This window comes from Aquila chrysaetos, chromosome 22 (genome assembly GCF_900496995.4).
Source record: "Aquila chrysaetos chrysaetos chromosome 22, bAquChr1.4, whole genome shotgun sequence".
In the NCBI taxonomy this organism is placed as follows: Eukaryota; Metazoa; Chordata; class Aves; order Accipitriformes; family Accipitridae; genus Aquila; species Aquila chrysaetos.
Genome location: NC_044025.1, coordinates 4,680,910 through 4,704,434, shown reverse-complemented (window position 1 = coordinate 4,704,434; position 23,525 = coordinate 4,680,910). Strand labels below are relative to the sequence as shown.

General features: G+C 40.1%; 1 protein-coding gene across 1 annotated transcript in view; it reads right to left on the bottom strand.

Moving 5' to 3' along the window:
• SLIT3 (slit guidance ligand 3) overlaps positions 1-19,754 on the bottom strand; it is a 536,791-nt gene extending 517,037 nt beyond the window's left edge. The window contains 1 exon segment of the mRNA XM_029998071.2: positions 19,085-19,754. Coding sequence (XP_029853931.1) covers positions 19,085-19,269 — 185 coding nt within the window. The 5' untranslated portion in view covers positions 19,270-19,754.
• Between the last annotated feature and the right edge of the window lie 3,771 nt (positions 19,755-23,525).

Sequence of the window (23,525 nt, the reverse complement as noted above, 5' to 3'; positions counted from 1 at the left end):
CACAGAGAAGCCAAAGTCAGAAGCCTTACTAAAGCATAAAAACCAGTCAGTTCTCAGTACAACCCCGTAACAGTTTTGTTTGTTTTTTAAGCCTGTGAGGTATGGGCACTGTACAAGTTCACAGGTGCACAAAAGACTCTCGGCCCAATGGCCTTACTGCAAGTGGTGTATTTGTTTTAAGACAAGCTTCTACTTAATGCATTTTTTTAAGTTACAATTTTTTTCTGATCTGGAAAACCACCAGACTCCAGGCCTAACCATGCTAGATTTTGATCAGAAAAGAAGTTGCTTAAAGTTAGTTCTCTTTCTAGAAGAAACACAATTATTTCATTTGGTTAAAGCCATTCACTATCAATGAGTGTCCTAGAGCAACAAAGTTTTCCTCCCTTTCAGAAAACTCTCTGGTGCCAACCTGGCAAACAGAGTGGCATTCCTAACAACAAAACTGAAGATCATGTGTGATGTCCAACAATTCCACGGGGCGGTAGCTGATTTTGCATCTCAGTGACAAACACAAGTCCTAGATGGGCAGTATTTCAGAAAACACTTATTAATCCATTTGTCTTTAACCTGGGAAGACATTACACCAAATGAAAATATATACAAAGTGAAAAAAAGGGAGAAGGGAATCTAGAGCACTGGTTGCAACTTCATTCAAGTCCTCAGATGTTTGTTCATTTATATTAATAAACAAAGAATTCAATAAGAGCAGTAGAGAAACTGCATACTGTATTTAAGAAAAATTAACTGCCATACACTTCAAAAGACAGCTCTTAGCCAAGTTACACAGCACTAGGATTCTTTCCTGTCCAGCTGCTTCATAAGGAAGGTTAGTATGTATTTCTAGTCACAGAACCTCAAACACGAAATTTAGTTTCTGTTCCTGCTAAGTTTTCAAAGTGGCTACCACATACCAGCTCAAAGCTATACAGATTTGTGTCACATTTGGGACAAACAAATCAGCATAAAATCCAATACTCTGAAGAGAATCTTGATTAAACCCCATGTACAGGGAAGATGCATTTCTCTTCATCTCATTTTTTGGTATTTTCCAACAAGGGATGCATAAAATTTGTATGTCACACCAAACAATGCACTTAGGAATTAATAAAAATCTCTCTCGTCCCCTAAGAACAAAACAGGTCAGGATCCAACACACCATCTAGAACTCACATCAAAACAAACCTCAGCTAGGACACAATTGATGGAACTTCCACAAGTTCATGAAGAACAGAAGAAAAATAATTTCCCAACAAATTTAAGAGCAACTATTTTGAGGAAATAGCACACATTCTTTGTTATTATTAATTTGTAATACATTCCAAAGGATTTATTTTAAATGATAAATCAACTTGGCAGTAACATTCAAAAAGTGGGAGGTAAAATTCAAGTGATAACAACTGAGTCAAGATTCCTGGATCTAAAGAGTTACTGATAGTATTTGTTAGCCCAATTCCTCCAAATAACTCAAGCAGCACACATTCTTGGGAAACAAGGCTTTTATTGTTTTGCCATTACACTGCTAAAGGACTTTGCCGATCCAAACCACCTGCTAGAATGACAGCTGAGTCATCCCTTTAAAATTTTCCCATTTGATTTGTTTTCCCAGCCCCCAATCACTATGCAAGGTAACTATGAACACAAACACACAACACCTGAACTGGAGGAAACACGCATTTTCACAGGTGAGTTAACCATTCACTTGGCTACCTATTGCACTCTGGAAGCTTAAAGCCACAAGGAATACCTTCTTGATTTTTATGAAAGCTACCTGCAGGGTTGGAGGCAAAAGGTTGTTCAGTAAAGCTCTCCTCTCTTTACGAGTACTTCTGTTCTTAGTTTGGGAACATGCTAACAACCATAACCATGAAAAGGAGAAAAATCCACTCCCATGTGTGAATGTAGCCATAGAGTAGCTTTTGGCTACCCTTTGCAGTCTTTACACACCCAGTATCTGGTTTATTCTTTTAACCATTTCCCAGGATTTCTGCTATGGAGTTAATTTGTCTTTAATGGGTATGGACTGCCACTAGCCTCTTAACCTTAAATGACTATAATTCCCTATAGAAAGTGCTTGGCAATTCTCTTATGCCTTCAGTCCAAGAACTTCAAAGTTGCTATGATAAACTACTCAATTATAACACTACCCTGAAGCCCTCTGGCAGCACAATCTGCATATCTTCAGATTTAACATATTTCCATCTCAACTTTTGCAATGCAGGAAATAAAGCCCTGGGACTGGATTTTATGAAATACACAAATTCCATTAGTTTCCAAGGCACTTGGGCAAGTATGAACATCACTTGTAAAGAAAGAGACAAAAAACTTCAAAATCATGTTCAGCTGAAGTAATTTCATTTTTTTAAAAGGAAGATGGTACGTTCCATCTCTATAGAAGACTTGTAAAAGTTATTTTTTCTTCTTAAAACAAACAGTTGACTTTGTAAAGGAGCATGAGTGGGGTTTTTTTCTTTGTTTGTTTTGGGTTTTTTTACACTGACTTCTGGGAAGACTGGTACTTTCTAAACATTTCACATCTTCTAGTTCAATAGAACAACAACAACAAATGTAAAGTCCTTCACCTAAGAGAAAATAAGTCCATGCAACAATTACGGGTGGGGCACTGACTGACCGGGGAGTTGCTTTGCAGAAAAGGATCTTGGAGTCCCAGCGGACCACAAAACATCAGCAGTGTGCCCTTGCAGCAGTGAAGGCCACCCTTGACCAGACTGTACTAGGAAGAGCATAGCCAGAAGGGTTTCAGAATTTGAAAGATTTGACTAATCTCTTCTATTCAGGATTTGTGACAGTTCACGTGTAATACTGTATCCAGTTTCAGGCTCTCCAGTACAAGGCAGGCATTGGTACATGGGGGAGAGTGAAGGGCCACTGAGACTATGAGGAAGCTGTAGCATATGACATATGAACAGAGGTTGAGAGAGCTGGGCTTGTTGAACTTAAATAAAAGGTTAAAGGGAGATCTTACTGCAGTCTACAACTACCTACTTGGTAGGAAACTATAAACCCCCTTCTCTGATCCGTAGTAAGATCAAGTCATACGTGGAGGAACATTAGTAGAGAAAAAACAATCCCTGCCACAACCACCAGTTCTTGAAAGGATTCAGAAATACTCTGCATAGCTTCAGTAACAAGTACTGCACAGCGTGTATTAACACAGTAATATGGGGATACAATAATTCTGATATTGCTTGCTACCCATATTAAACCAGAACAACAATAAACTTACAATCCAACATTTAATAATTTTTGTCACTGGATAGCACCACATGTATGACACTGGATAGTTTCAGTCTCCAGAATAATTTAAATAGTAATTAAATAGCTACACAATAGCTGGAATGTCCAAGTTCTGTGCTGCAGTCCATCATACTTCGTAACACACCTACACTATACAGCTTTTATTGAAAAAAAAATAGGATCATTCCTTCTGATTACAGAAGGCTTTTAGGTATGACTCAGACTGTTTTCTTTCTGTCGGAACAATGACAAAACTGATCTTAGGGGTTAAGTGCCCTAATTTTGTGAATAAACTATCCATTCTTAAGGCCATTACAGTAGTGCTTGGTTAATAACCCACATTAAGTGTCCAAATGATCTGGAACTGCTTGCAGGCAACACACTTCTGTCCTCATCCTTATAAAAATAAGAAAAATTACTTGGCAAACTATAGGTGTTAAAAAACACCAACAAAAAACCTACCTTTTGCAACTTGTGCAGTGGCTAAATTCCCCATTGAGCAGATTGCTGTTGAAAGTTGTACCTCAGACCTGCAGAAAGCAGCATAATGGACTGAGTAATTCAAGTACTTAGTTTCTTCCAAGGAAATAGATGTTTGTCCCAGCCTGCAGGAACTCCTGACTAATTATAGTTTTCAGATTTTATTACATATAAAGGAAATGTTATGTTGGCAGAATAATGTTCTAACAGCACATTTTACACTCCCATGCCCTTCAACTTTGTCCCAAGTTTTATAGTTACTCTTGATGTGCTCCAGATCTCATTTGGTAGTATCATCTGTGCCCTTGTGAAAGACAAAGAGCCTGCAGGAAGAATAAAATAGGTCAAGCAGTTGTACTGGCACAACCTCATGTGCTGGTACACAAACACAGAGCTCACAAAACAAGCAGGAAGAGCTCATGTTTTGACTACAGATGCAGAAATACACCACCATTGGAATAACTAACATGATGGGGCAGCTCTCGTAGTCATATGTATGTTTGGTGATGGTCGAATACAGGGTTCTCTGTAAAGACAGGCAAGGAAGAAGAGGAGAGGCTGCCCTTCATGTGAAGGAACAGCTCAAATGTCTGGAGCTCCTGTATGGACTGGGCGAGAGTCCCATTGAGTGTGCAGGTCTGGATCAGAGGTCAGTGAAGGTGACATTATGATAGGAGTTTGTTACCAACCACCCACTCAGGGTGAAGGAGGGAACGACACTCCTCTTTAAGTAATGGGAGGAAGTCTCCAGATCACAGACCCTGGTTCTTATGAGGAACTTGAATCTCCCTGACATTTGCTGGAAAGGCAGCACAGGGACAGGCAAACAAGACAGAAGGTTTCCAAAGAGTGTCAGACATAGCCTTCTAAAATAGATGCTAGATGGGCCAACCATAGGTTAAGTTTTCCTGATCTGCTACTCACAAATGATTAAGTGGTTGGGGGTGAGATTTTCAGTAGAATCCTTGGCTTTTTATTCATGAAACAATGACATTCAAAATGCTGAGGGGTGTGAGGAGGGTAAGTAGCACAGCATGGACCCTGGACTTCAGGAAAGCAGAATTCAGTTTTGCAGAATTCTGGAATTTTTCAGAATTCAGGGGATTGATGGGGACATCCTATGGGAAGCAGCCTAGAATAACCCTAGCACAAGAACACTCCATCCAGATACTGAAGAAAACGAGCAGGTGTATCAGAATACCACCTTGGCTAAACAGGCATCTCATGACCGAGCTCCAGTGCAGAAGAGAGGGTATGGTACACAGGAATACAGAAACATCGCCCAAACATTAAGTTGGTATTAGGAAAGGCAAAGCTCAGATAAGAGTTGAAACTGGCAAGGGTCATCAAGAAAAGCTTCTAGCAGTATATTAGCTAGAAAAGAATAAGGAAGATATGATGGTTTAGTGACAGACTGAGGTGCTCAATGCCTTCTTTGCATTAAATCTTCACTGACACAGTCTCCCAAGTCTTTGTGTCTGAAGACAAGGTTCAAGGAGGAGAGGAACAGCTAATAGTGGCAGAGGATCAAGTCAAGCATCTCTTAAGAAATCCTGACCCATACAAGGCTGTGGGAACAGATAGGATGCATCTGTTGGTGCATAGAGATCTGGCTGATAAAGTGCAGCCTTGCTGTGACATCTCTGATACAGGTATATATTATATTTGTCTTCAAAAAAAGTTGAAAAGAATGATACGGCAAAGTGCAGGCTGGTCAGCATCAGCCTCATTTTGGTCCCTGGAAAATCAATGCAAATACTATTGGAAGTGATTTCTGGGCACAAAGAAGAGAAGATGACTGAAAACAGCCAACACATTTACCAAAGTTAAATCATGCTTGACCAACCTGACTGCCTTCTGTGCTGAAACATCTGTGGATTAAAGGAGAACTGTGTCCAGTTTTGGGCCCCTCAGTCCAAGAAAGAAGCTAATAAACTTGAGCAAGTCCAGTAAAATACCACTGAAATGATCAAGGGACTTGACTACACACTTATAAAGAGAAAGAAGTACAGTATTGCATTGTATTAGCTCAAGCATCATTTTCATTCATATTAAAAAAAAAAAAAAAAAACCAAACAAAAAAACCCACCAAGATTAACAGCTGCATACACAAAAAACTTCATTTTTTACTTATTTCTTTTCAATTCTTGATTTTATTTAACCGTTCCTATTTAACTCCTGTAACTGTAGCTCATCTTTCATATGCAACACGCACCAGCTGGCTGGTTCTACGGACATTAGGTGGTTACATCAGCCCATTGCTACTCCAACATGGACCAAGCAGTTATACAGGTAGAAATCGGACAATATCAAACATTCTTTGGGCCATATTTTCACTCAACTATCAAATGGACAATCTCATCAGGTTATGAATAGATATGTGCCTGCACTTCAATCTTTGTCACTTTTGGACCTCAAAGGTTACCCAAATGAATTCATATTCACTATCTCAAATAGGAATACCTTGTAAATTAATGTAAAATATAACCTGTGATAACTGAACTTCAGAAAAATCTTCTAAGAAGTATGAGCTTTCTTCAGAGTTAACATCATTACTACAATTTATGGCAAACACTTATACTTTCCCAAAATTTTAATAATTTCTCCAGTGTGTTTAATTCTAATTTAATGTTAATTGAGGACTTCTAGAACAGAATGCAATAAATGAAGTGTCAAACAAGGTCTGACAGAAATTACTCTTTTTCATGAGATTGTTTTTTGCCCCAACTCTTCTACATACTTGTCTTTTTTGTTTTCTTTTGTTTTTTTTTAATTCTATACACAAGCAATCACAACAGGATCATGTGGGAAAAAAATAAAAAACAACACTGCATGTAAACTCCAGCAAAATTCACATTACTTTATTCCACAGAGACAATATCTGATGTTTGCATTTAAGTCTTTCACTTAACTATGTGGTACATGACTGAATACAATACAGTGAAAAAACTGCTATCTGTTTAGGTGCTCTTCACTAATACAGACAACTTGATGTTTAGGACTTGAAATATTTCACCCCTGCTTCTGACTGCTTGTAATTCTTGATGACTTGGGGAAAAAGTTCTACCAATAAACAAATTATTTTAGTGAAGCCTGACGTGAAATTCAAGCCTTGATTTCATCTCCTTGCTCACTTTCAGACATGCACAGACTAGAAATTCTTCCCAGGAGATCTTTTCCTGGAAAGGTAATAGAAGTCTTTGTGTTCGGGGTTTTTTTGTTGTTGTTGTTCAGGGATTTTTTTAATTTAACAAGCATCCAGTTTTGCCAACTCTATATCCCTTCCAAGAAGTACCACACTGAGCGTACATGTCTACCGTAGCCACTAAGGAGCAGATTAAGCCAAGAAGTTGCAGTAAAAGATGTAGGACAGTTTTAATATGCAAAATGAAATTTTGAAGGAAGTTGTGTAATGACTTGACCAAGTTAGCATCCAGATGTTACAACCACAAGCAATTTTCTTCATTCTCAAGTAGATTCCCACCTTCCCTGTCCCCCCGTCCTCCTCCAACTTTTGGTTTTCAACAGTTGACTTGCTGAAGTTGAATTGATTTCACAATGTTTGCTAAATGAACAGAAAACTCAAGTTTTTCTAAAGACGACTTGGCACATGTATTTGATGTTTCAAGTACTGAAACTACTCATGCTTATAAAACCACTTTGCACTAAGTCTATTATATACCCAAGAACTATGGAAGAACAACCTTGGAAAATATCTACTCTATGAAATAAAGTTCAAGTCAACTGGGAAAAATTCATTTGCAACTTCTAAAAAACTTCATAAGCAATTAGCTAAAGAACTTCCCAGGGCAAAAAAAACCCAAAAACCAAAAAACCAAACAACCCCCCAAAAATCCATGAAACACTTCTGATTGCTCCTTATCTTTTGCTGCCTTTTCATATGTTATCTATTAAAACTCACAAGTCCAAAGGATCACTGGGCTGTTGATTATACTTTCGTATTCTTATCTGAGAAACTTATATCCAGATGTGTGTTTTCCTCTTTCACTCTGAAGAACCAGCCTTTGCCTTACGGCTTTACTTCTCAGTATCTGCTTCCACTTCTGGAAAACAAGTTCTCTTTGCTCAAGAATTTTACTTCCATTATTTGTTTCACCACTTTATTGTTGTCTCCAGCTTACCTCCCCACTGCATTTATTTAGGCATTTCAGAAATACACAATTGCTTCCCTGTACTATTTCCTTACAATGAGTTCTCTTTTTTGCTCCCCAGCTATATTCTTAACACACAATCTCTAACCAGCTCTACCACTTCAAGAGGCTGAGACAGCTAGCCTCTTCTCATCACTCTACAAATATTTCAGAGCAGCTCGTGACGCAGAAGTTGCCACCTTGCTAAGTGATGCTGTAACCACTGCCACCCTCACCAAGCAAAGATGTTACATTCAGGTTTTTCTGAAATCAGCATTCCAAAAAAAAAAAAAAATGTGCTTAATATAATGCCTTCCCAGTCTAAACAAAACCATTGCACTGACAAAAGATAAATTTGGAGAAAATCCATAAATTAAGGTCCCACTAAAGCCCAGGCAAAACATGCTTTATGACTAACAGGAAGGCATGAGACATTTGAACTGCTTTCAGGATGCAGCTTTTTCTTGCTAAAATTTCTCAGAGTCATATTTAAAGAATACAACTGTTTTAATTTAACATTACTGTCTCCGTATCTGTGGATGACCAGTACACATATATGCACTGATTAATTTTAATGGGCTTGATGTCATGTGACCACATTTGTTATATGAGCTTTATATGCTATGTATTATATTCTAAAACGGAGAGAATGGGCAATCAAACCTTTGGCAGACAAGGATTCTGTGCTGTTTGCTATTTTCTTATTGTAAGGGGGGGGCGGGGATCATTAATGTAAAGCTAAATTATATTCTTACATAGAGCTCTAGGCAACAACTGAGAATTCTTAGGTCACCCATCTTTGACAAGACATCTTTTACAAACTTCTAGGGAAATGTCTTCAATTTTAGGATGAGCTTTTTGGAATCTCTAAAGAAAAACTGAAGTTAGGAATCGGAATCTTTTCTACTTTGGGGAAAGCTGTCTGTGAAAAAAGCTTTTCCCAGTCAAGTTTTTGTATTAGGTCATCATTACATAATATATGAAACTAGATCTACTACTAATGCTAATAACCATTTTTGCCAGACAGACAACCAAATACATCTTCAACTTTAAAAGCTGCTAAAATATCTGAAGAGCAGCTCATTATTCACCAGTGCATACCCAGAGAAAACGTCAGTGCAAACAATACAGTAGGACTGTTTGGCTGAACTGACTTAAAACATTTGGTTTTACAATGACCTGAGAAAGTGCGTAAGGCTCACAACTCACTGTCTGTATGTTTTGAAACTGTCAAGGTTATTTATTCGGGTGCCATAACAACACACACCAGTAATACCTTACAATCTACTAATACATTTATGTGGTACAAGTTAAATAACACATTCCTTACCAGCCACAGGAATAAAGGAAAAGACCAACTGAAAAAACAAGGATTAACAAATAGTCCTCTAACTATTAATATGCACAAGAATGCACCTATGCCTCTGCTTTCAGCATGTTATTTCCGTAATAGTTAAATGCTTATCTTTTGAAACATTTCATGAGAATGTTCACTCACATACTAATCCCCTCCACGCCGCTGCCCCCCACCCCCCCCCCCGCCCCCGGCCTCCAGTCAAGCAGCCAACCTTGACAGAAAAGAGTTTGGAGCCAGACACTAAAAACTGCACTTTATTGTGCTGTGATTTTGGAGATCAGAACCTCAGATTCACTAATACGAAGTTTATTATCATCTCTGTTATCATGCCTAGGAGCACCCTTACTCAAGATTTGTTCATGTTAAGCATTGTACAACCAAAGGAGTCCCAAAGAGCTTTCCACAAAGACAAAAAGAGCAAAGGGATGAAGAAAAGCAGATGAAACAGTACTGACCAGTACGGCAGGCACTGTCCTCAACTCTAATGTAGCCCAACTTGCATTACATATTTTCAACTGATATCGTGAAAATTACAGTAAATTTTAAATTTTGCAAAGCGACCTTTCCTTTTTTTAAATGAGGACAGTTCCTCCCAAGCAAGAGCATCAAAATGGAAGGAAAAAAAAAAAAGTCTATCAGAAATGGACTTCATCACCATCTCCCCCCACCTTCTACAAGCATATTCACAGGCTGTTAAAATGGGTTACTGATTTCCAAATCATTAACCTCCAGAGCAGTTTATCCCTCCACCTACATGGAGCTCTGGTTGAAACAGAACCACCAATCTTCTGTCTACATAGACAGGAATGACGGTGAAGGTACACAGAGAAAACATTCTGAAAAATTGCAGGCAACTGATTTGTCTTGTTCTTTTGGGTGATTGCCTCTATGTACAGTCACAGCATAATGTCACTACAGTATCCCCACACAAGAGAAGAGGATTAAAGTCTCTCCAACTAAACTTCTAAATATAGCATCACTGCTAAAAGCCTTGCACCTCAAACTGGAATGAACACAGGTCCACAGAGCAGCCAGCGAGGTATCAATGATAAGACCACTATCTCCCAAAATTCTCAGTGTTGCTTGGACTCTAAATACATTTAATAGGTGTTTGAGGGTCTTCATTAGTAACCTGATACTACTTCCACAACGTTGATTCTTCACCATGTAACTGAAGTAGGAAGGCACTCATACCAACCTCTCTGCAGGAAGCATAAAGGGCTCTCCTAGTAAGTCCCTTTGACCTAAGAAGTTAAGAATCATTTCTGCAACAGTATTGCAATTTCAGGAAAGCACAGGTAAAAGTGAGTTGGTGAGCAATACAAATTCTGAAATCAATTTAAACATAAATTTCAGGTAGGTTTTGCAGATTACTTGATGAAAAGTCAAGACAAGACCAGCTTTAAAACACTGAGTTTTCCTCCTCATTTTAACTGAACTGATGTTTATTGAAAATGCTCCCTTCATCACTGGCGGAAAAGGAAAGAATATAGCCATCGGTTAAAATGATTTCCACCTGAGGGACAAAATTAAATTAAGGTCTCAGAAAAAGAAGCAACTCACAGATAGAAAGGTAAAATTTGATTAAAAGCTCCAGAAATCTATCAATCATAGGATTAAAAACATATATTGCAACCAAACAGATGGTGTAAAACCGAAATACAAGACAAATTTATTCTGACAAAGACAACTGGCAGACCAGATTCAGCTGGGTTAAAAAAAAAAAAAAAGAAAGAAAGAAAGAAAGAAAAAAAGAAAAATGCTGAAAATAAGTGGCAGAGGTAAGAATCAGCCTCTTAAACTCTCTTTTCCACAGAGATGGCCCTCAACTCATCTGAAATTTACTCCAAGTACAAGAACATAGATCTGTTCCCCTTAGGTAAATAGGTAGATAAATGTTTTGTGTATTTAGTACCATTAGAAAGGACTGTCAGTTGCTTAAAAGGTCATTTCTCAATGGGGAAGAAGTAGTTCTTGCCATTGATAAGAGACATTCAAGATCTTAAATGATACGTCTGACTCGACAACATTGAAAACAGATTTGAAAATAGACAGAGCATTACGGATCTCTGGAAAAAAGACTAAAAATACTGAAAACAGAATAGCTTGGGCCATGTTGCAATCAGAACATTACTAGAACCCAGCCCTTTCTTAACCTGAAAATTACTTAAAAACAAACAAACAAGTCAAACTGATATAGCCTTACACTGGCAAGCAAAACCTCTTAATGAGCATAAAAGGGATGGGAGTGACAACAGCAGCCCCAAGCCAAAACCCATATAATATTATAACAACGCACTTGAATCAACAAGAATTAACAGAAACTCCCTGTCACCCAAGGAGCAGAAAGCAGCCAAGGATAGGAGGCACATTCTACCAGCCTATCTCAAAGACTTTACTAGAGGGCAGGGCACAAAATTTACCTCTATCATGATAATATTTTCTCAACACCACTGCTCATCTATACATCCCTGTAATAGGAACATAGGGATAGGCAATCAGCTGAAGAAATCCTTACCATGCATTACTTCTAGCCATTTTTCATGACATCACCAACACGATTTTTCTTCAAAAAGCTTTGCCATTTGAAGTTCACTTTAGCTTTTCTCCCCAGAGTTACCTTGACTCCTTCCTTCCTTCCTCACCTGAAGTTAGAAACTTGCTTTGTCTCAACTTGAAGAGGACAAACAACCCTGCTTTTTCTTGCAGGAGCGAAAAATAAGCCAAACGGGAAAAGAGAAGCCCCTTTCGGGAGCTGTGGAACTGCAAGACAGAGGATGTGCATGTTGATTCCTACAGCTGCCGTCATCAGGCCTCCACGAGAAAGTTGGCTCTACGTAAAACTAATAAATGATCTGCCAGCACTGAAGAAGTATACTTGCTCACAGTCACACTTTCTCCCCAGGCATAGAAGATCAGCCAGTATTGAAAGGTGTTTCAATACTGAGCCACAGAAATTCTTTACCTGACCCAGTATCTGTCTGTAGTTGCAGAGAGCAAACAGGTGAAAGAACTAAGAGGTACCACATTACTCATGAAGAACATTCCACAACCTCTTCCTGAGGTTAACACAACATTTGAGATAATTCAGCAGTTGTAGTATTATAAGACACAGTGAAGCTCACATCAAGACCGAAGTTCAGCAGCAGACCTGCATTTTATATAAGGCATTTGAGTGCTTCAGGTTAACTTAGGAAGAATCATCCCTTTAATCACAAAGGGTTTGCTACCGTGTAGTACCTCATAAGGCTGGAGGCACTTTTGAAGGCAAAAGAAGCTCCAGAACTTGCAAGCTCATGATCATTCTGAACTGGAAAGAGCTAGTTATGTTACTTCAGTAACAAGACTTAGTTATATTTTGTAGGTTCAAATTATAGAGAAAGAGAGGCAAGTAAGGGGAAAAAAAAAAAAAAAAAAAGAAGATAAAGGAAATCAGGAATTACTGAGGAGTGAGGGGGAAGGTTATTTACATCTTAGATATATTTTTAAAAAAATCCACAAATTAAATTATTTCATTTGCTTGAAAAATTACTTGAGTGGTCAACTGCAGTCCTCAGCCAAAGGTGAAAGAGAGCTCAATTCAAGTTCAGTCTTTGGAAAATTTATCTGAACATTACACCATCCTTAGCAGGTGTAATATATGGAAAACATAGTTGTGACTAGGAAAGGATCCTGACACATTTCAGCTTTGAACTCGAAGCAAAACAGTTTTCCGTTAATTCTAATGAATCAAGTGTAAGACAACTACAGTACTAACCAATGGCTTCTATTCCCCATCTTTGTTCAGGAATAATTAAATCTTCTAATCAAGGAAGAATGGATCCCACTAGACCACCAACGGAAAAAAAGCTAATCATTTTAAAAGATCAGCTGCAGCAACAGGCAGCCAAGGGAAATCAAGCACTGTGGGCACCGCAAGAACTACATCAAGAATTCCAGAAAAATCAAACTTCAAGTCATTTGAGCTATTAGTTCCTGGGAGGGAACACATCCTGATTTAAGTCTTCTGAACAATCTCTCCAGTAAACAACCTCACTTCTTAACATACAATGGCTGAAACTTACTCACTGAATACCCTTATTAGAGCCAAGTTCTTTTCCCCTATCAACCTTATAACTTTTCAAGCACCTTGTGAGATTTCTGTGGAAAAACCATTTTCTTTCTGCTCTGTGGAAGCTGAGGAATAGCTTAGATAGTACTGAAATGCAGACAACAAATCATATCAGATGTTAATGTCTGTGCAGGACAGGTTATTTCTGTTTTAAACATAAATAGAAATGCTTGAACTAAAAAAAAAATTTAAAAAAAACTTAAAATAATGCTTGGCAGTGATGTTCCAAAAGATTACTGATCGTACTCACTAAGAAGGTCAAATGACTTCACAGCAATCAACTTAGAAGTTGCAGACAGTGTACAACACAAGGATTTTTATAGATTACTGTATGAATAGATTATTAGGATTTACTTAGTTCTGGCCTCACAATCCATCTATACAGGTAAATTATACCACCTTTGATACACACTTCCTCAAACTCATACACACACAAATTCCAGGGGAAAAAACCGCAATACTAATGATCTATATTTTAGGACTTCCTAAAAGACAACAGCTGTTCTTTAGAGGAGCAACTTTACTTTCACCTAATTCTTTTGCATGAATCAATACTCAGCTGAAAAAGTAAGAAGATGAAAAAAGTGAATAGTCTCAGAGCAACTCATTAAGAAATTCTGCAGTAAGTAGTCTGGTCCCTTTGATCTCAGAATCTAATCCAAATTTGTGCAAATACAGACAACGTGACAACAGCCACTATTTGCTTCTGTAGCTACCAAATTACAATAGCTAATTTCATCCTCCTTCCTGTTTCCATCGCTTCAAAACGAGGTAACAAATTTAATAGTGCAAGACTGATCCTATACAAGTACATGTCAACGTCCAGTCAAGCACAAGGAGTCAGCGTTAAGTTAGTAAAGGGAAGTATCCGAATTAAACTAAGCAACTCAGTCAAGTTTTCCCAGGATCAGTACCTCTGAGAGCAAGCTCTTCGAAGCCAAAGCTGTGGATGTCTACTTACTGACACATGACTGGGGCTGGGGCGGGGGGGCGGTGGTTGGGGCAGGCAGAGGCTCCATGCAAGGTTTTGGAGACTATTACTTAAATGAGTGGCAATCCCTAGTGGGAAGAATTCTAGAAAAACAGAATGTCAATGTAGGAGTCAGTATAATTATATTTCCGTGTGTTTAACATTGCGTTCTGCAGTAATGTGGAAGCATTCAAGACAGGAGCTTAGATTTAATTTGGAGACAAAATTGAGGAAGTTGAAGACTTATTACAAGCCAGTGCAACTTCAGCAGCTACATGCACCTAGGCCAAAAACACCATAATAATATATTTGTATAACAGAAACCCCAGACCACATAAAAACTCCAGAGTAAGCAGATGACTAAGCTTCTAAATTGCACCTAAATGTGGACACACTCAATTTAGCTACTCAGACAAAGCACAGAACAGATTAGTCTTGCAAGCTTTATCAATTTAGCAAGGTAAAGAATCCTTCAAAGTAAAAGACAAAACAAAACAGCAATTAACATAGGAGAGCTATCAATTAAACAAGATTCGAAGCCACCAAGTATAAATTCATGATGAACTCAAACATGGATAAATTCTCCAAAGAAACTTTTATACATACATAATGTGCTGCTAACAGACAGGGAGATAACTAGATACGAATGGAAGGAAAAACACAAAGGCTCATGCTTCATAATCAAACAGAAAGCAGATATTGACCCAGAAGACTCCTGAGCAGCTTCTTCATATCACTTGTTCCTTTCAGAGCTGAAGAATACAACTGTCAAGCAGGTGGCTTTGATCTGCTCACTGCTTTTACACATCATCTCAAACTAAACTTGACTATCAGCGTTATTAAGTGTTATAAAAAGCCACATGTATAATATTTCACATATTGTAGAAAACATTTCCACTGAAGAACATTTCATAAATAGAGAATCACGTATAAAAACTGAAGCGCTGCTAAGCAAACTCTGATTAGAGGAGTTTGATGAAGCAATCCTAAGGAACTTTTCAGAAAGGTAAAAGATTCAATACTTTTATGGAGGTATTTACATATTCTTAATTTCTAAGCCCTAACTTCTGCTTCCTTTATTAGCACAAAAAATCTTATCAGTTGCATAGCTTAAATAAAAGAATCGCTGTGTCCACCCTCAAAAGTTGACTATTATATTATTAGTTTTCTCCACAACACAAAAGGTCTATAAACTTCTTTTTTTTGTTAGGATGTTAAGTTACTTCACAAATGTGGAATGGATCAGTAAACACTAATGACAAGCCACAAAGCCAGCTATATGCTGCTCATGTACAAAGTCCTCTGTGGAGCATCACATCTTGCAATTTGGGGAAACGTCTTAGACCTAATTTCACGTCTGTCTCTTCCTGTGTGCAATGATGGCTATTCTGAGGGTTCCTTCTCTAGAGCAAAGGTAAATGGAAGTTACTCCTACAAGTGACAAATATTTGTTTCAACACTTATTTTCTCCAGACTGAATAATTTCTTTGTGCAGTAGTATACAACGCTCACCTCTTTTTAGCTCTTCACAAAACCTAACTGAGCAAAAGCTTCAATCTATAGCACACAATTAGAAGACTACCATAGAATGTAATAACAAGGTAAACTGCAACACAAACCTAGTACTACTTGCTATATTTGTAAAGCTACTATTAAAGATGAATCTGTGTAAAAAAAAGTTTAAGATAGTTTTACAACTCTGTTTCTGTGATCACTGCTTAATCTGTGGATTCCCCTCAAGACAGAAATCACGGGTACAACTCTTTACAAAAACTACACCTTCAAAGTATTCCAAAACAAACAAACAAACAAAAAAAACCAAACAAAAAAACCCAACAACAACAAAAAAGCACTCATCACTTTTCTCATGAAGAATCAGTAATCAAGGCTTTGGTGATGCCCATTTCTTGAGGTATCAGGAGACGATCACTAGTTCATTTAATAGAACTACAGAGGTTTCCCATTTCTTCCTTAATGTTATATTTTCAGATTTCCTGGGGTTTCATATTAACACAAATTTAAATAATATTTAACTTGGCTTCACTAACCCAAACAATCTGTAACATTTGTACAAACATAACTCAAAGCTTAGCGGCAAAATATTTTAAGTGGTGCCATTAGATGTCTTATTAATTAAAGCAAAAAGTTTCCAACTTGAACAGGTATGCAGAATTTCTAGCTCAAGAGAATGCAGAAAGAAGTGAAGACCTTTTCATAGCATAAGAGTCTAAAAAGTCACTTGGTATGTGGCCATCAAGAAACTTGTTAAAATTATTTTCCCAACACATAAACATTTCTCTGAGATTAAAAATATCTTTGTCATTTCAGATATAATCATTTGGTTTTATTTACAAGTTAAACAAACTAGGTAAAGACTACACATCAATGCAGTGTTATGTCATAAATAGTCACAGGTTGCTGTGAACCACAGGGAAAAATGAGATACTCTGATATACCCAGTGGCTGACTGATATTTCACCTATGCGCAGAATTTAGACTCAGAGAAATATAAAGTCTCTTTCTCTCTCTACTGCTTACATTAGAAAATTCAAGTTAGTGCAATTAATAGAAGTCTAGATTTGAAAGAATTGATACAAGCTTTAAAGCACAGTTGTAACGAAGATGACAGTGAACACTGTAAAAACAGCAAAAGGCTTATGATGGACTAGCAATGAAAAGTGAAGACTATTTAAAAACATGGAATACTGTGTTACTACATGATCCTCTGTATGCTATTTCCACAAGATTTCAGCCTCTGAATGCTCCAATAATACACTATTTTAAAAAAACAAACCAAACAAACAAATGTCCAACACAGCTACATTTCATATTTATCAGTAGTGTATCTCTGAGGTTAAATACTCAAACCGAATATTGTGAAATAGCTACCATTGTTCTTCCTTCAGCCATTAATCTAAAATTTAAATCTGTAAATAGCACCAAAAATTATCAGGACCGAGAGCACAGTGATTACACCCTCTTTCATTCTTTTTAACACTTAACAACATACCAAGGCCAAGGCACATATTCTTTTGGCTTAGCTTCTTACAAAAGGCAAGGAAAGTTAAGATCTCTATGAAGTACATTCCCACAAACGAAACGCAGTAACAAAATCAATTCAGTCCCCCTAACACTTAGGCAAAACCAAATCACCATTTTTAAATTCTTCCCAGGTGGCCAGCTAACCTTGCATTTGTGAATCATTTTAACCTGAAATTTGAAAGTTCAATTCTAGCCTCTGACTCTTAAAACCACGCAAACACAATGAAACACACAAAACATTTGGGTTATCACACATACTTACTCTGACTGGCTTTGTATACTACTTTGGTAGCGGTTTGTTGTGGGGTTTGCTGTTTTGGGATTCGGGTTTTTTTGTCTCTAATCTGCCAGGTTGCTACCCATCAGTTTTAGGGAGTACACAATTTCGTGCACAAAAGTTAAGCTTTCTATAAAACTGACATCTGAAAACCATTGTTCACACAGCTGGCGTTAAAAGGAAGGCTGATACGGCCACAAAACATTAAAGATGGTAGAATAGTGTAGTAAGAAATCTGCATATTGCTATCATTTAAGAACTCTCAGCACTATAAAAGGCATTTAGAAACATTCAAAAAAGCTATAAAATTTCATTCTGGGACAGAACTTAACCTTTAAGAGGACTCTATGCACAAAAACTTTGTTTGCTTAGTAACTTCATCCAGCTTTCTTTCTTGGAGGAAATATCGCTTGAGAGTTTGACATTTCCCCAACTCTACGACCCAGAAGGGTACAAAATAGGAAGTGAGGCTATACAGTCTACAGCATTTTCTTACAAGTTCAGAAACATTTTAAATTATCAGCTAATCGACATAAGGCACAACTAACTGCACTTTCCCGAGGTCATTCATGGAGCCCAGCACAGAGACGTGCTGAAGCTCTGTTTAACATTCCACTCTGGACATCTTCATATCTAGCACCGGCCATTCTCTGAAATATGCCATATGCTATGCATTAAGCAACGTCAGAGATGCCGTCCTCTGCACCAAGCGAGTGCCAGAACTGTATCTGAGAACTGAAGTCTGCTTTCGGCTTTCTCCTTAGAAACTTAAGTAAAAAGAATCAACTAAAAAACTCATGAGAACATATGATACAGAAGATTTACTATGAACACATTCATCACATTCTCCCGTGCTGAGGTTGGAAACACTCTGCAACATTACACTACTATCATAAACCCTGAAGTAGATTAAAAATTAAATAACCAGCTTCCCCACAGCAGTTTAAGACAGAAATTAGACACTGCTTTAATATGACTTCTTATCCATTTGAATTAGTTTATGGCAGTCATGGATTTTTTCCATGGCGATGAAGTCACCATGCTAAGAAAGTAAGGAGAAACTGCTACCAGCCACCAGGTGAAAACATCCAAGTTTCTAATTGCATATTAAATTGGCATTTGTATTGACACTCCAGGTAGAGCTCTAAACTCCATTACAAACAAGTCACTGCAAAACCCAATCAGATGCTAACCGAAACCACCAAAAAAACGTGAAACTCTGAAACCGATTGATTTTTTTTTTTTTTTTAAGCAGGAACAGCAGCAAGATAGCTGTAACTTCTGAAAAGCTCCTCCCCTTCCCTCCTGAAAACATTAATCCATGTTTGATTCCTGAAACTGCTGTTAGGATGTACTCTGCACTGATAGGCAGGTGTTGAGAAACTCATCCCAGGTGCTTCTACAAGTACTTGAGGAGCCCTTAACGGTTTTTACTTACAGTCTCTCCGCATTCCTGGGAATATCCCTCGGTACAGTTTTGAGTCCTAGTCCGTGACAATCCACGTTGGAAGCAATACATGTACATTTATGCGGGCATCCTCCAACGGGCATCCAACTCACGGAGCTCCAAAAGCTCAAGATCATTCCAAGGCACAGAAACGCACATCTTCCACCAGACAACATGGTTTCTTGATCGCTTCAGTGGGTATAAAAGTGCGTGCGAGCAGCCGGCCCTTAAAGATGAAATGCCTCTAAGAAGAAAGGGAAAAGAAAACAAGAGGCTCTTAGTACAGCCCAAGGGAACCCACCGCTGCCATCATCGCCGGAGCACCAGCAAACCTTCAAAGGCGCCCGAAAAGGTTACGTTAGGTGGAAGAAGGTGGGGAATTGCCTTTCGGGCTCAGGTTTCTTTCTGTTATCTGCGAACGGCACCAGAAGGCAGATAGTTTAACAGAGCTTCAGCCAGAGGCGTCCTCAGATGAAAGAGAAACCGGGAGCGGAGGCAAACGCACACAAAACATCCATCAGAAGCGGCGGCAATCCCCGCAGCAGCCTCCTCCGCTCCGCATCGCCCCACCTGGGCCGGGCAGGTAACCCGCGGAGGAGATGACCGGCAATTCAAAGCGGCCCCGCCGCCGGCTCCTCAGGCGCTCGCTCCCTCCCTCCCTCCCGCCGCTCGGCTGCCGCTGCCGCTGCCGCCGCGGGCCCGCACCCCCGCGCTGGCGGCCGGCGGAGCCGGGACCGGGAGGCGGCGAGGGGAGGCGGAGGGGGCGGAGGCGGCGGCGCTCCCACCCGCTGCTGCGCTCGCCGCCCGCCCGCTCTCCATTCACTGTGCATGGCAGCCGGGCGAGCGCCCGCGGCACGGTGCCACCCCTCCCCCCTCCCAAAATATCACCCGCAGCGCCCATTGGCTGCGGCCGCCCTGACGTCACCCAACTGCTGAACTTTCGGAGCGGAGCGGAGGGAGGGTGAAAGTTTGGGGGCCGCGCCGGCCCCGGCCGCAGGGAGCGGGGCTCGGCGGCACCCCTCCGGCACCCCCCCCCCCCCCGGCACCCCGCGCCCCTTCCCCGCCCGGCGCCGCGGTCCCCAGCGGCGGGGCGAGCCCGCCCCCGCCCCCGGTTCGGGTTTCGGAAAGGAATGTGCGGGCCCGCGGCACGGGAACCGCCGCCCGGCGCTCCGGCGCTGCGTGACACGCTCTCAAGTTTCCCCTCGGAGGGGAATTCGCCGCCTTTTGTCTGCCGCGTTTCCACTCCCCGAGTACCCTCTGGCGGCCGGAGGAGGACGTTCACCCGCCGCCCGCCAGGGAAGGACGGGGCGGCCTCGCCCGCCGGCCCGCTCCGAGCCCCGGGCTCCCCGCCTCCGCACCTCCGTGGTGGCGGGGCCGCGCTCCCAGCTCGACAGGGCAGGCCTTAAGCCGGACTTCGGCGACGTTTTCTGGAAACGAGACCGGGCGGGCTGCCTTCGCGGGCTAACGCCGTTCTGAGCTGGTGGAGTCGGAGGCTCAGAACGTTCTACCTGAAGTGTACGGAAAAAGCACAAAGAACACCGCGGCACACCCTGAAAACGCGGCGGCGCCGAGAGATTACTCGGAAAACCGTGAGTCCTCGGAGACACACGAGAAGGCATCTTTTTAAGGTAAGTCTTAGCCCGTTAACAGCAAGGTTCTCCCTGTAGTACACCACACACCTACGGTGACCTCCTGACCCAAAATAAAGCTGGTGTACGCACATCATGGAAACCCGTCTCTTTCAAAATACCGAGTCCCTTATTTTGCACGCTTAAAAAGAAGGCACGTTTACGCATAACGTACTTGGGAACACGGACAATGCCTTCTTCATCTACATCACAAACTCTTGGTCCATGACTATGGAGTCTAGGCTCTGTTCCTGCAGGTAGGGAAAAGTTTTCCTTTTCACCGTTCAACAAGGATCATGGCCAGCGTTACCACGAAACCCCCGCAACCCCTCCAAAGATTTGGTAAGGCTAAGTTACATTAGGACTCAGGTTCTCAGGTTGTGCTCAAAATGCGTTCTCAGCTTTCCTCCACAAACAAAAAAATTTAGTATTTTAAGTGGAGGGCTTGTAGGAAAAAAAACCACTGTAAGATGTTCACCATAAGATAATGGACACAGCATTCCAGTGTGCAGTAGCACATCTTAAACACCTGTTTATTTCTGGCAACAGTTGCTTCATGCTTTCATTACTGAAATTTGTAATTACCTACAGCATTCCTGCCCACCTTGATAGTTGTTTTTTCCCAAACCAGTGAAACGTCCCCCTTTACAGCCAGCAAGCATTTCCTTGTCTACTGACCTCCCTAACAAGCTAAGACTTGGCACTCTAGAGCATTTCCCTGTGGAGAGAAATTTGCCAAAGAGCACATGCAAGACCACAAGTTAACCTTCACCTCTCCTGGTCTTTGTCTGAAAAAGCAATGAAGTGATTTTTCTCATTTTATAGTGAATTATTTACATGATAAATTTCCTTTTTACATAGAAACCATTTTGATCAAGCCTTAAGATTGAACCACTTACATGACTAGACTCAAAGCTCAATTAAGTGGTCCTTATATAGCAGTATCCAACGCAAGAAGGCTCAGTGACAAATGACATGAGGTTTGAAAATGCACAGAGAGACTCAGCTGTCACCCCTTTAAGTGGCTGCTTTACGCTGCTTCAGAAAAGATTAGAAAACACTATTCTCCCACCTCTCCCAAATCTACAGAAACCAAAAGCTCGGGAAGGTGCCTGTAATTCTGTCTGGATCCCCAAATAAACCTCTCCTTTCCTGGAGAAAAAGGCAGAGGAAGATCACTTTAACCTCCAGCATTAACAGATGAAATAAGGGGCAAAGCCACAACAAACCCCTTTACAGCCTTACAGTACCCAAAGCAGCAATGATAACTGTAGGAGCTTGAACTGATCCCTCTCTACCCTCTAGAGAGGGCAAAAGCACAGACAGCTCCAGGCCTGTCATTGACACTCATCACTATCTATTCTGAGGCAAGCACCCTCAATCAAGTGTTAGTCTACAAGAGATCAGCTCTTGGAACAAGGAACAGCTGGTTCAGACAGACAAGACAGAAATTACACTGCTTAGGAAGACAAAGTACTCTGAAATCTCTGAAGTCTCTTCCACGCAGACTGAAGGTATACATCCTTAGCTCATTCAAGCAATGCAAATACTTTTGTTGGAACCTAACTTTCCTTGGCAGCCAGGCAACATCATTCCAAAAAGGGTTTTTTTCCTGTTCTAGTTTACTAGCAAGCATCTTCCCAGCTACAAAGATGGCCATGTGGAGAGGCATGAACCCCTTACCTCAGGATGGAGGTACAGAAGCTGTTGCATACTAAGTAAATATGATCACAGGCAATGCAAACGTCATAGCCTAATGTTTGGGTTTTTTTTAAGTTACTAATGTTCAGTTGTGATGAACTTCAAATTCTAAGAAATTGTGAAAAAACTCCCTAAAACCTCATCAGCACTGTCATCCATGGCAGTCAGCATATTCCATGCTTCACTGCTAATTCCTCACATTTCCCTGAAAAGGACAAGTGAACCAGACAAAATGGTAGAAAAATAGATGAGACTAAAGTCAAGCCTATCCTTGAAATACATTTAATTATTATAAAAACTAAGGGGCATGTTTTCCTACATTCCAGTTAACATAGCTCTTAAAAGGCAATGGTCACATTTTCTCAAGGCATGCCACAGTGAAGCAGAGTGTTGACTCTGCTGTTTTTCCTCTGCACATCTACTATGGCTTCTGGCTCCTGGCAATTGCTAGAAGCTGGCAAACGAGTCACTATTCATCTCTTAGTACGGAGTTGGCAGATGTCAGCACAGCACGTGTTACACAAAACTGCACAAAACAACAGAATATGGAATAATCTGAATCTATAAAGTGTTTCTTATTTGTATTTATACTAATTTAAACAACTAAGTTATTTTTATGAAGGTACCTAAAGCTGGACAGTTTTTATCCATCCTATTCCCTGAAGTTTTAGAAACTACCAACATTTCCATATATGCAAAACTCCTTACAAACAAGATTATTATCAAAGGTGTGCTGTCTACTCAGCAGGGATTTAAATCTTGCCTGCTGCTTCTGCAAGAAGAAATATACTTGTTTCTCTTAGAAAATGAGTAGTTCACTGTATTTAGAACATCTTTGCATCAATTTGGAAACTGACTTTCATACATAAATATTTTTATTTAATCGATTTGTTTTCAAGTAAGAAAAAAAGTAGGGGTTTGATTTTTTTCTCTTGGTATGGAAGAACATTTACTAAACAGATGTTCAGAGTATATTTACATTCCAGCAATGCTGTCACCTAAGCAGCTCTGTAGCTGCCTCCTCTCTTGAACCCGCCAGTGACTCCACCACTACCTCCACCTTGCAATAGTACCCTTAACACTTCTTACAGTCTAGAAGAGAG